Source organism: Opisthocomus hoazin, chromosome 5, assembly GCF_030867145.1.
Source record: "Opisthocomus hoazin isolate bOpiHoa1 chromosome 5, bOpiHoa1.hap1, whole genome shotgun sequence".
Taxonomy (NCBI): domain Eukaryota; kingdom Metazoa; phylum Chordata; class Aves; order Opisthocomiformes; family Opisthocomidae; genus Opisthocomus; species Opisthocomus hoazin.
In genome coordinates this window covers 54483892-54497227 of record NC_134418.1, presented here as the reverse complement: position 1 = coordinate 54497227, position 13336 = coordinate 54483892, and the positions used below count along the sequence as shown (strand labels likewise).

General features: G+C 49.2%; 2 protein-coding genes across 10 annotated transcripts in view; both read right to left on the bottom strand.

Annotated features, from left to right (window-relative positions):
- SLC20A2 (solute carrier family 20 member 2) overlaps positions 1-10258 on the bottom strand; it is a 55945-nt gene extending 45687 nt beyond the window's left edge. For 3 of the 7 annotated variants that reach the window (XM_075421324.1, XM_075421327.1, XM_075421328.1), the window contains exon 1: positions 10152-10234. The gene's annotated coding sequence lies outside the window, so the exon portion shown is untranslated. Of the gene's footprint in view, positions 1-4227; positions 4441-7309; positions 7387-7756; positions 8134-10151 lie in introns of those variants that run through there. The other 4 variants (XM_075421326.1, XM_075421331.1, XM_075421330.1 and 1 more) reach the window with 4 other exon arrangements.
- Positions 10259-10522: 264 nt separating this feature from the next.
- SMIM19 (small integral membrane protein 19) lies at positions 10523-12928 on the bottom strand. Of its 3 annotated transcripts, none has more exons than XM_075420105.1 (3): positions 12680-12928; positions 12488-12569; positions 10523-11439 (listed from the first exon to the last, which is right to left on the bottom strand). In XM_075420105.1, exons 1-3 carry the CDS (start codon positions 12844-12846, stop codon positions 11290-11292), a joined length of 399 nt encoding a protein of 132 aa, XP_075276220.1. In that variant the 5' UTR covers positions 12847-12928; the 3' UTR covers positions 10523-11289. The 3 variants fall into 3 exon arrangements, with proteins under 3 accessions (XP_075276220.1, XP_075276221.1, XP_075276222.1); XM_075420106.1 differs by having other exon boundaries at positions 12451-12569; positions 12680-12895; XM_075420107.1 differs by lacking the exon at positions 10523-11439 and adding an exon at positions 11453-12007 and having other exon boundaries at positions 12451-12569; positions 12680-12898.
- Between the last annotated feature and the right edge of the window lie 408 nt (positions 12929-13336).

The window sequence follows — 13336 nt, the reverse complement described above, 5'->3', positions numbered from 1 at the left end:
CATCCACTTCTGTTTCTGAGAAGCTCCTCATCATGACACCTGTATCTCAAGAAGCAAAACAGGAAACATCACAGGGATGAAGCAAGGAAAGATGAATAATAATATGCCTCTGTGTCTTTAATAAAATCCCAACTCTCATTCAAGTTCCTCTTAGGAAATAAGAGTTCCTTTCACAAAAGCAAAGTTTTGCCAAACTAGGTATGTAAACATTGCGTGCCAAAACAGGGGTAACCAATGAAATCTCCCAATCTGCACCTCCGTTCCTGACATGACAAGCAGGAGAAATCCTGTACCGGCTAGCCTTACATACCGTGGAAAACATCACCGGGTGCCAAGCTTGCAGAACTAGTCTGCAGCACCCGGCTCAAGTAAAAGAAACCACTGACCCATCTACTAACTTACCCACTACTGAAAACAATGTAAGTTATCTTTACCCAGGACCCCTTTGTCCAAGTAAGTAGAGCTCTAACCTACAACTGAGATGAAAAACAAAGCTGTAAGCCTCTCCTCTACTTTCCCCACTGCTCCCTAATCTACGCAACTTCCACAGTACGCTTGTTTTCACACACTTATCAGGTATTGGAGGAGATGCTTCCTCGGCATTACAGCAGTTTAACTATAAGGTGATCAAGGCCTAAGGTATTTTCAGTGTACCTTCGTACACCTTTGGTACACCAAAATCATGTCAAAATCCAGTGTACCTTTGTACATCTTTGTACACCAAAATCATGTCAAAGTTTGGGGCTGAGGTGGAGGGCACTTGCCTATCTGTTTCTGCCACCCAAAACTTGGGATCAAGCGGGCCCAAAGCCAACATCAGCACTGTTCAGAGCCTGACAACAAAAAGGCAGAAGGATGACTCATGCGTAAAATGGAGACACAGCCATCTTGCGCCCAAACAAGCAGCCCAAACCATTTACCTGCCTCACAATTCTGCCCGAACACTGAACAAGGGGGTGCAGGAGAAACGATTTCTGCAGCCTCCCCAGCTGTGAAGCCCTCAGGGCAGATAAGCAGGCACCAAAACCATTCTGCCAGCCAGCTCTCAGTGAGACAGAAGCACGAAAGCAATTTAATCTCTCCCTTTCAGGGCTAAGGCCATTTTTAAATAACCATTAGCACCAAAATCTCTTCCTAGCAGAGGCAGAGCAGATCCTACCTCTTATCAGCTACCATCTCAAATTCTCAGAATTCCACCTCCCATATGAAATCCTCCTTTCTTCTGCAAAAGCACTGGACCGCAGCATGCTCCATACACGGGGCACACTTTGCTCAGAAAGATAGCACGTCTTTCGCCAATTGCTCCAAGTGAAACGACGGGTCTTTTCAGCTCTCTTACACTAGAAAGAAGGGGCAGCTGCAGGGACAGAGTCCCATCCAAACACAAAAAGTCTTGGCTTTGATTCTTGCACAATGCAGTAGAGAAGATAACTGAGCCTTGGACGGTCAAAGCAAGAAACCCTCTGACAACACTCTGGGTGTTGCAGAAACAATAGCTGTTAGGTAACCGGACAGAAATGTATTTGTTATGCAGGGATTATATGTCAAAGAAAAATACATATTTCCTCAATTCTGAACTCTTGAAGAAGTCCTTACCCTCAAAAGGGCTTAGGAGGCAAACAGTCCTGAAAGCCTCCGCCTCAGTGATCATGCCTGCTATTGAGAAATTGCCTAACTGGGAAAGGCAACTATCACAGATTTCCAGAGCTTGCAGAATACAAAAGTCAAGGCAGCCACACATGTCCCGTCAGCAGGACAGCCAGAACATGTCCGCATACAGTCCAGTTATTTTATACCACAGTGATCCTTATTGTTTTACCATGATGATCACTGCATACAAAAAACAGAAACCACAATTTCCCTGTTCCATAGTCACCGTAACTCCATATTCTTTCTGAGCATCAGAAATTAACTGTGGACAAGTAATTCAATTTATTATTGAATACCTCACTCGTTAATCTGATGTCTATACTCTGCATATGCACCACACAGATTAAAAGACATCCAGGCTGCTCACTGGTGCATGCAGAAAGAGAACTGCAGAAAAAGATTAGTAATTGTCAAAAAGATCTGACGCTGGCTGTCACCTCAAACAACGGAGGAATCTTCAGTCTTCTTCTGGAGAGACAACTTACTGGCAGGCTGGTATTCTAACTTTGATCTTCACAGCAGCCAACATCATCAGAAGAATTTTGTAGCTCAGTAACAAAACACAGAAACCTCCCGGACTGCTAACGCAATTACAGTATTTTGGCAAGGAAGTCTTCCCCTTACACCTTGGGGAAAGTCTTAAGATTAAACGGTGCATGTTCTAAAGGCACACGTGCCTCAATTATTTGGTGTAACTGTTCATGCACCCAATTGCTTTGAGAGAAAATGTACTGCACAGCAACTTGCTTGGAAGACTGATATTTTTCCTCATTTCCCAAGGAAACAACAGCTACATAACCACACCGACTGTCCCAGGCACAGAAATGTAAAGTGTAAGACCAGTTTCGGCCTAATCTGATGGAAAAGGATACAGATTTCAAAGGTGCTCAATTCCTACAACAGGCTTGTGTAATAAGTAACTGACACAGCCCCCTGAGCAATGTGCCTGGTTCACAAACATAACGGAGACATCACGTTTTGATTAAATATACCCAAGAACTATGAGGCAGTGAGAGGCTGCTCAGGCACTGTGCTGTTGGGAAAATCAGGGACGCTAACGGTACTGCTGTGTAACGGAAAGAAAGACGGAAGGATGTTTAAGGCATCACAGTGCCACCAAAACTGAGAAAGCTGCAGGAAACTCTCAACTTCACTAGTTCAGCTTCTCACAGAGCTACTTTTTAATCTACAGAGTAATACAGCGATGCCTTGTGTGCCCACCACAGCTTCCATCTTTATGCAGGCTGCTGCTGATGTTTTGCGAGGCACTTCTCAGGATGCATTAAAGGCACTTGGCCAACAGTTGTCCTCTTTCACCCATGAGAAACTGGAAAAGTGGACATACACTGCAGTACAGGTGGCCTCAGAAAACCCTAAAAAAATAATAATAATAAATGCTTCTCAAACCCTTTCGACAAGATCCTACCCAGTCAGGGTAAGATAAGCGCTGCCACGACAGGTGAGATTGCTGGTCCATCTGTTTGAGAATCCTGCTTCCTGTGATCAGGAACAGATGCTTCAGAAGGTGGAACAGCTCAGGTAGCAAACAATGATGTAATTCACCCAAAGGGGAAATTCCTTCCTGACCTCATCAGTAAGCATGAAGGTTTATATGCTTAATTTATTTTTAATCCTATTTACTGCAACTCTGGACATTGTCATTCTATATATAAATGTCCAGGTCTGCTTGGAATCCGACTACACTTTTGGCCTCGGTAATATCACATGGTATAGTTATGCCAGGTTTCAAACGTACTGATTTTCAATTTAATTTAAACACCCCTTTGTTCTTGCACTATGGGAACCGGCACAGCTATCAACCACCTCTCTTCCCCTTCTGAAGGCTCCAGCTCCAGCCATAAACTCCCATGCCAGACTGCACTCTTGTTACAGAGCGAGAACATAATCTGGCGGCCTTTAAGGCAACAACTTAGCAACTTCTATAGTTATCCAGCAATACTTCCATAATCTAAATTTCTGGGATCTGCTGGAAGCTGGCAGCTCCACCAGAATCTCACCAGACCCTACCCTCTTCTAGACCTTGTAAGCTCACTTTTCTGATGTTTTCCACTCCAGACCTACCACCCTCATAAGCAAACTGGTTTGCCCTGTGTTGTGCTCTTTGAACCCCCCCTGAGACTCTGACAAATTTAGTTATAAAAGAACAGACAAGAAGCATACCATGCTGTGCTTTTCAAGGTTACACAGGAACCTCTCCCTCTGAGCAAAGAATTCCCCTCCCATCTCCATGAGTGAATAAAGAGCAGTGTCCAACCAAGCAAAACCAATCCCATTTTGCTCTTGGCTTATGTCCCTGTGGGCTGCAGGTTCCTCTGTGCAGTAACTTTAGCGTATGTTGTTACTTGTGGATGAGCTCATGACTTATTCATCATGATGATTATGCCAAGTATTTACTAAAATGCCAGTGCAATTAGTCACTGCTGTTCCTGCTCACACAATGCTTGCAAGAGGCATCAAGATATAAAGCCACATCTTCATGCGACATAAGTTTGGTGAAAAAAAAATATAATGACGTATGCAAGCAACAAACACAGAAGGGAGACTCTTAAAGCAAACCTGAGGTTCTGGATCCTCTTGTCTCCCCAAAACATAGTCCTGCTTTCAGTAACTATTTGGGCTGCATTTTCTTCTCCAAGCCTCTGGAGCTAAAACTTTGGACGCCAGGCCACAGGTTCTTAATCCCAAAGTCTTTTGGAGAGAAAGACTAGGTCTGGCTGTTAAGTCATGGGAAGATGACCCTCCACGGAGATGACAGAATTTTTACAGCATCTGTAAGAAATACCACATAGCCATCACTGTTTTACCGCAAGTGTTTTGATTACGGGCTTGGAACTGGTGAATTATGGCAAGAGAACACTTCTTCACCTCAACCAAAGCGAAAATTATACCATTTCATCCCTCTTTGGAAGGATCTTCAGGCAAGAGAACCAGTCAAGAGAAAACTCCCGTCCCAGCCTATGGTCCATAAACAATGGAGCTCTTTAATGATCAAAATAACAGAACTGGTAGTAGGCACCACTTTGCGAACTGTTAGTTCATTAAGCAATACAACCACGTGCAATTTTTTTCTCTATTTGAGTATCACATACTGACTAGAGCCAATAAAATCACAGGTCTCACAATCGCAGTTAAATTGTCCCATTGCGTACTTCTCAGTGACCTCCCCATGCTGTGTAATAGTTATGTAGCAGTCTTAGAAACCCTGTTCCAGAGAGACAATCTCACTACTTTCTTTCTATGTGGCCATAAACGCTTTCCTGTTCTTCTGTCTCACATGAGTGAAGACGACATCCTGAACCGAGTACTTCTACAATGCTCTTAGGCAATGTTCAAACAGCGGTCCAAGCCACAAGTTTCAGAGTACTGCCATGCCACCATCTCCAGGACCTCTGATCAGCCATCGAGTGGTTTGCCTTTGGCATTTCAGCATTTGCTGAGGTTAAAAGAGAAAACAGTAATGATACAGAACAATTCTCCCACCAGCAGTGGCAAAAGTAATCTTGGAGGCCTTGAGTGTAACACTTTCACCGCTTCTGGGTCCTTAGTGAAGTCAAAAAGATGTGATATTTTCTGTTTGTCACACAGAAAAACAGAGTTTGGGTAAGGAAATCTTTTAACGGACTCAACAAAGGTATTTTGGGCTGAGAGAATTCTCAATCTGTTGTGCTAAAATTAGCTTTAAATAAATGTGCAATACAAGCAGCACATACTTCGCCTAAGAAAAAAAATCTGCTGGCCACTTACAGATTATGTGAACTCGGTTATTTAGTTGAGCTAAGAACATCAATTATTCCAAGCCTTATCTAACTGTAGATTTGGATCTATTCAGCAATGGCACTGCCACGTACCAAAATAAACAACGAGCCACAGCTTGCCATCAAAGTGAGGGAAAGTTCCTACAAACATCGGCTGCTGCCATTTAACAAAATGGTCATGAAGAAAAGAGGTAAGATTGAAAAAGCCCGTGCCTCTGCCTTTACTCTTCCAAACTTCCCTCTGAAAAGAAAAAGCCAGTCTTCTGTCAGTCCACCCTTCCTTCCATATTACAGTATACACAAATTGGATGCCTTCAACTGTCACTCCCTGATGCCCACCAACCAAAGCTATGTAGATGATATTCTTACTTTTTTCCCCTTCAAGCTTTTCATCAATCAGCAAAAGGGTTCCCTAAGTTCTGCTCGGTTTTTACAACCGGTGTCACAGAAGCTGGTTCTAATATTGCTCATGGGAGCGTACACCATGATCTGAGCAACAGCAAAACAGAGTTGTTCAAACATACCAAGTACTTTGTGCTGGGTAAAGTTCACAGCAGCTGTTCGAGTCCCAGAAAGACATCTGAGAGAAGTGCCATAAATAACAAGATCACATGGAGTCTCCCGTTGCACAACCAACATACATCACTCCTGCTGAGGAATTTATGCTTCACACCCTATGCTGTCAGTCAAGAGTGTATTACAAACTACGTTTACAGGATGATCCAGAGGATATTTTGGAAAGTAATACAGCTCTCCTGCCAGCCGAGTCTTTTCAAAATACTCGTTCTATTCCATTACAAAAAAGACAAATGTTTCTGTTATCTTGTCCAAATCACGGTCTTTCTCAGGAACAAGCTATACATCCATGCATGCCTGTCATACACCACGGATATCTAAAACCAGTTCCAGCAAGTCTGACAGCCTGATGGAAACTGAGGGGGACTACTCCTTCGCAGGCTCAGGATCTAAGCTTTTCCTCAGGTTTGCAAACGTAAGGCATTTTCTCACACTCCAATTTCAGCAAATCCCTAATCTGAGCAGCCCCTTTTCAGGATTCTTAATTCATTTTACTATTAGATTAAAATTAAAGCCAGTTCTCCTAAAACTTCTCATTCCTAGGCCTCTGCAAGGGGAGAATCACTTTTCAAAGCTAGAATTCACAAAGAAGATACATAGCTGTTTCACAAAAATGAGATTTTTTTTGTTTTTCTGGAGTTTTGCCACAAATTGCCTTCGAGGGTTTGGTTCAGAAATTCCAAATTCAGTTTATTGTTTTTTACTCACAGAGAACTAATTCCTTTTAGCAATTCTGTTAATCTTGGAGTTTGAAGTTATTTTTATTAAACTAACGCCCAGAGTTTAGATATTCCATTAAAAGATCAGGAATTATTTTTACTAAAGTAACACCCAAAGCTTAGACATTCCTTGCAAAAATCAGGCGAAGCACCTTCATTCTTAAAAATGTTCTTAGGCTTTTTCTTGTAAACACAGATTTCAGGGAGACAGCTGAGCACTGAGCCTTTTTTTATCAGAGCGGGAAAAAAAGTTATTAAGGCAGGAGTTTTCCTGCCTAAAAAATCCTGAGCCTTTTGCTCTTAACATGACGTGTTTTGTCCCTCCTCCTTTCTTGCCTTCTGTTGTGGAAGAAGTAGCACCAATTTCCACTCCCCGACATCAGACGTCTCACAAGACATTTGCGCTGGCTTTGGGGTGTTCTGCGCACTGTCAGTATCTCCGGTCATACTCAGTATCTGTCCCTGAGCCAGCAGGGAGTCCCGCCAACACCAATTCCTGATGGAGCTTGTCAGACTACAAGAAACTTGTTCTAGACCTGTAACTCTTATGCCACAACAGAAAAGGGGCTGCAAAGTAAAGGCTCTTACCTCCATTCTCAGGGGCCTGAGGCACTGAAACCTTCTGCTCTTCAGTGGCAGCCCTGTCTCGAGGACAAGATCAAATGCTGCTTTTTGCTTGAGTGACTACGTTAATAAACTAGGTGACATCACCCAGGTTCCTTACCATGACTAAACACGGTTTAAGTGTTTGGAGGGGAAAGCGAACGCCGCTTATCACTCCTTCTGATTCACAGCGTAAGCAACCACGACTGAAGACTGCACTTTGCCAGCAAGGCTCCTCCAAACGCGATCGCTCTTCAAGCGTAACAGGCCAAAGACATCATGGAGTTAATAACATGTTTTCCAACAAGGCGCTTCTTCCCTATTGAAGCAGGCATGTAGCAACAATTTCCAATCTCTTTAATGTAGAAATTAGGGCTAGGGCAAAATCTTTTCAATTCCTCCGAAAGAGAGGTTAAGTTGCAACATACCCACCTTTCTCTCTGCAGCGTGTATAATTTCAGCTTGCTCAATAGCAGCGGCACTCCTGAGTTCAGGAGGACTTTAAAAGGAGCTATTATGCTCACGGAAGTAAACTAAGTGAATAAAGTGCCCAGGCAACAGGGAGACATTCCAGAGCCCTGTGCTGTCACCTGGCTTTTGGCCAATGCGTCTTAATTATATACACAAAACGCAAATCACAGAAAGATTCAACATAGGTTAGAACATTCTCAATGAATAATTTTGCACTGCGCTGAAGACGCTTCCCCGCAAATCGTCCTCGGATGCAGGCCACTAGGGTCTTCTCCCTATTTTCAGAGCTTCTGCTGACATCAACAGTGTGAGTGGTACAGCAACGGCTTCCTCTGCGGGTCTTCTCAATGGATCAGGCAGCTTTGGAAGGGGAGTTCGCGAGCAAGTTTAGCACCCCCTGAGCGTCACGCTGCTGAAATTCGTAACTCTTTGGCTGTAAGGCACCACAGCAGCTGCTACAGGCTACGTTCTCATCTCGGCTCGGCTGGCACATGCCAGTTCATACTATCCCGGCATGTAACACTGGACTGAAACTCAAAATGCTCATGGCACGGGGTAAGACGTTTTCACTACAGGGCCCACCGAGTTGACAAAGTCTTCAGCTTTAAGCACGGTCACGCTCACAGCTCAGAAACATTTAGGACCCTCTTGAGCCTTGTCACAGAATTAATAAAGCTCTAACTGAAAAGCTTTGACCTTCTGTGCAGCGCTGAATATAAAACCTAGCCTACCACATTTTAGTTATGAGGAGAGAGATGACTTTTCCACCACTTAACAGAAGATTATAGTTTTCACACATGATTAGAGTCATGGCTGTAACTCCATCTGAAGACTGCATTTACAAAGATCTGACTGTTCGGCAGCTCCCACGGGCGCAACCGAGCAGTCAGAATCTCAAAAACATCCAAATGATAATTGAGAGCAGCTTGTTAATGCTTTTTTGCAGTACCTTACAGATGCAAAGTTTTAACTGCTTTGAAAGCCGTCTCTCACATGCTTTGTGTGATCAGACACCACTAAATCTACCTATCGTGACAGCTTTTTAAACAGTATTGGGCAAGCTAGAAAGATTTGCCTCTGTACAGCATTCTCAAAAATAAACGCAACTAAAGATAACTTTGGCACAATTTTTTGAAAGGTCACAAGCTCTCCTCATCCAAGACATCTAATAATTCAGCATGAACGAAGTTCCAGGAGAGCTTGAGAATCCGTTCCTGTGCATGCCTACAAGCCCAACTACTATGAATGGACGCAAAATAAATAGATCTACTACCTCTATTCTATCTGCCTTTGCTTTTAGGCACCGATTTTTTACTACCGATTAAAGAAAGCACTTTTTTCCTACGTGCAACATCGTGAATTAATGGGCAGAAATCTCAGGTAAAATTTCAAAAGCTGACTGCACCTCCTGTCCCAAAGCGTACTTGTACTGTAAAACTGAAATATAAAAACCCCAACGAAACAGGGTAAGGTTTGGCTGGGACAGAATTAGCTGCACTTCAGGCGGGAGAACAAACCACTACCTGCCCTTCGCTCACGGCTCCGGCGGCATCCTTCTAACGTCCCAGCAAACGCGGGAGGTATGTGCCCTGGACAAGGTTCTGCCTTTGTTGCTTCTCCTTAAAAGCGTTCTGTCTCGACAAATCAGCGTGTGGGATGCTTGTGCCACTTCCTCTGGCCCACGAACACAAGCAGAGCTGCGAGCCACTCGAGGTTCCTAAGCCCTTCACGGTGCTTCCAGCTCAGCTGAGAGGAAAACTGTAAAACTACTCGCCAGAGACAGAAAGGCGGCTGGGTTCAGTAAACTGGAAAGAGCGGTCTCACGCCGGTACGCTGCTTTACCGCGGCGCACAGAGCCGCACCGGGGGGCTGCCGGGGTCGGTCGCCCTGGGCGAGCGCTGCAGACGATGCGTCGCCGGCAAAGGCTCGTCCCCGCGCCGCCTGCCCCCCGCCTGGCCGCTCGGGTGGGCGGCAGGGCCCAGTGCGCCGTACGGCCGCCAGCCCCACGCCGGGACAAGGCCGCGGCGCCCGCGGGGTGAAGCCGGGCGCAGGGCGCAGAGAGCCCTCCCGCCGCGGATGGGGGGGAGCCCACCCGGCCCGGCGGCACGCAGCCTGCCCCGGGGCCTCAAGCACAGCCAGAGCAGGTCCCGGCCGCCCCCTCCTCGCCCCCACCCGCTCTGTCTCCTCAGGCGGCCCCTCCCCTCCCTGCCCTTCCCGCCTCACCACGGCCCCCCGCGCGCCGCCGCCGGTGAGGCGGCCCCCTCCCCTCCGCCCCCCTCCCCTCGGCGCGGACGGGGCGAGGGGAGGGGCGAGGGCGGGGCGTCCCCGCGCACGTGCCCCCCGCGGCCCCACTCACCGCCCGGCGGGCGCACTCCGGCCTCCGAGCGGCGGCGGCGGCGGCGGGAGCCGGCACGGCCCGGAGGCGGAAGCGGCGGCAGGAAGTGAGGTCACTGGGGGCGGGGGGAGGGCGCCGCTTCCGGGAGGTGATGAGGCCGAGGCGGGTCTGCGCGCGGCCGGATGCTGCATTCCGGGTTGCTCGGCGGCGGGCGGGGGCGCTGGCACGGGCGCCGGGGGCCTCAGCCCAGCGAGCCCTGCTCCTGCCGGGCCAGGCCGCGCAGCCGGGCCCCGCGCGGCCCGGGCAAGGTCAGCCCGGTAACGGCCAAGTTTCCTCCCGGCGGGGCGGGACTGCCGACGCGCTGCACGTGATTAGCGTGAGACAGCTTCAAGTAGTTTCTGTGATCAGATGCTTTTATTAAGAAGCAATTTCTGCAGTTTTCTTTAAATTAACGGATTTTGTGATTGACCTAGAAAGAAAAAAGTAACTGGGGTGTGATGTCTCTTCTGGATAAGCCCTGGTCTTTCTGGTTACGCAAATTTTTATAGACAATCCCACTCTTCAAAGCAATTTGACTAAATTAAGCTAACCGCCTTTGCTATTAACATCATAGTGTTTGCTTTAAGTGTCTTCTAGACATGGAATTCACCTCCCAGTTCCCGGAGTTTCTCCAGGAAGGGCTCGCAGTATTGCATGCGCAACCTCCATATAAACACGGAGTGCCGACTCTTTCTGTGCTACCGCCAGCGACACTGCGGGCCCTCAAAGCTGTCCCCTTTCGCTGGGCGGTAAGGCCACGGCATCTTCATTCGCATTTACTGAATGCATTCAGCAAATTCAACAATTCAAGGAACAAAAGGGTTTCCACCGGGCAGATGGGTGCTGCCTTGCTTTCGCTAGGGTGCCGCTACCAGAGGAGGTAGGAGCTGATTTCCAAGGTGCCAGCATAGAGAGAGAGAAAGAATTTAAAGCATTGGTAAGGCTGCACTTCTCTGCCCTCAGAGGTTTCTCTGAGCAGGTCTGCCCTGCGTTGGGTGCTTCCATGCTGAGTGTTTCAGCAGGCACTCTGTTCGCTTTGTGGGGCTCAGAGAAAAGCTGCCGAGAACAAAGGTTTTAGGAGAGTTCCCTTCCTTTCCCCCTTGCCTTCAACTATTGTCAATTAAGAGGCATCGAAAGTAGCTCCACGCTGACTCTCGTCATCAGCACCGGCAATACGTCCCGAGTTCCTACGGTTGTGGGCTTCACTCCACTGACAGCTGTATGCTTTCAGTCTGTTTCGGTGGCTGCTGCTGCTGTTCGTACTTCCTCGCTGAAAAAAAGAAACACCGATCAACACCAATTATACCATTTATTACATACATGTATATATATGTGTGTGCATGTATACATATCTATATATACACATGTATAACTATGATGACAATCAAGAAACAGACTTAAGATTAGAGAATGTAATTTCACCGCGTAGCCACACTTAGGGAAGTTTCAGTTGCAGCGTGGAACTAGTCCTTTAGCGTTTGGCCTTGGAAAGGTTCAACAGTAAGGTCATAGCAAAATGTCAGTAAACTAATAGCACAGAACTATGATTCCATTCACGTCCTTTCATTTAAAAAAAAATAAATTAAAGACTATGGCTTCTTAAGTACTATTACGGATGGCCTGAATGACGCGTTAGTCACACGGCTGACCTCCACATCGCTCGTCTCCTCCACAATACACAAGCCACAAGCTCACAACCACACTGACTTCAAAACTAATCCGGTTAAGCAAGGCAAAGGGAGGGAGATCAGGGAGTTGCGTGCAGTGGAACAAAGGCCGTCAACGAAGGCCAGCAGCCGTTCCTCTGCAGGAATGGCTCATGGCGTCCTCTTCTGTTCCTACAGAATGCAATGGCCTGCTTTAAGAATCTTTACATTTAAAAGGTGGTTCCAACTCTTACAGCACTGTCTTGCCCACGTTCCCTCCAGGCGGACGTGAGGCGAGTCCAGGTGTTTCTCCGAACTGTGCCGTTGAAGTGTCAGAGGCGCAGGGCCCTTCCCTACCTCCACCCCGACCTTCCATGCAGGCAGGAGCGGCAGCCCTCATCGGAGAGGCCTGGTTCTTGCCGAGGTCCGGTTCACGGAGCTACTCATGGCTCCATGGCGCTCCCAGGTTCCACCCGGCTACCCAGGCGCCGCCGGCCGTTGTTCACTTCGGGCCGGGACCCGCCACAGCGGCGGGACGAGAGCTGCGCGGCCGCTCCCTCACACCTCTGCCCCTGTCATGGCCCCGGCTCGCGTGCCGCCACCGCGCGAGGCCCGCACCCGCCCCCCCGCCTCACCGATGGAGTACATCTCCAGCTGCTGCCGCAGGCGGACCTTCTTCAGGCTGTCGTAGAAGCCGGGCGGCGTCTCGGCGGCGGGAGGCAGGGTGAAGATGCGCATGATCCTCCTCTTGTTCCTGGGGGGGGGGGGGACGGCGGTGAGCGGCGCGGGCGCGGCGGCACGTGGGGCCCGCGCGGCCGCCTCCCGGCGAGAGCCCTCGCCCCGCCCCCCGCGGCCTCCCCTCACCGCCGCGCGTAGACGAGGAGCGCGAGGCTGGCCAGCACCACCAGCAGGTACACGTTGGTGGCCTCGTTCCACGCCTCGTGCACCGAGTAGTCGATGGCGCCGCCGTCGCCCAGCGCCGCCGAGCCACCGCCTCCCGCCCCCCCGGCCGCTGCCGCCGCCGCCGCCATGGGGGAGAACGGCCGGCGGGGGTGGCCCGTGGCGGCGGGAAGTGACGTCAGGGGGGGCCGGCGTGAGGCGCTGCGCCTCGGCCTGCCAGCCGCCGGGTCGGGCTAGCCCGGAGGTGGCGGCAGTGAGGGGCCGCGGGCCGCTCCCCCCGGCGGGCCGCTCCCCCCCCCCCCCCCTCCTTCTCCCTCTCGCCGGCGGGCCCTGGGGGAGAGGGCGGGAGTAGGTGGCCGTTTCTCTCCCGCGGGAGGTAGCGGTCGTCTTGCTTCCACGCTGCCAGCGCCTGAGGGGAATCGCGCGGGCGGGCAGAGGCGTGAATTCAGCAGCCCCGAAAGCCTGGCAGGCGTGGAGGCAAAAGCAGCTTCCCCCGCCGGGGCTGGGGCTCGCTCTGTGGCGGTGGAGGCGTCTGGGATGTGGCGCAGCAGTGCCCGGTGACGAGAGGGAAAGAGTTCGCGATTGTCGCGGGCTTTCACTTTGCACATGGGAACTAAATTT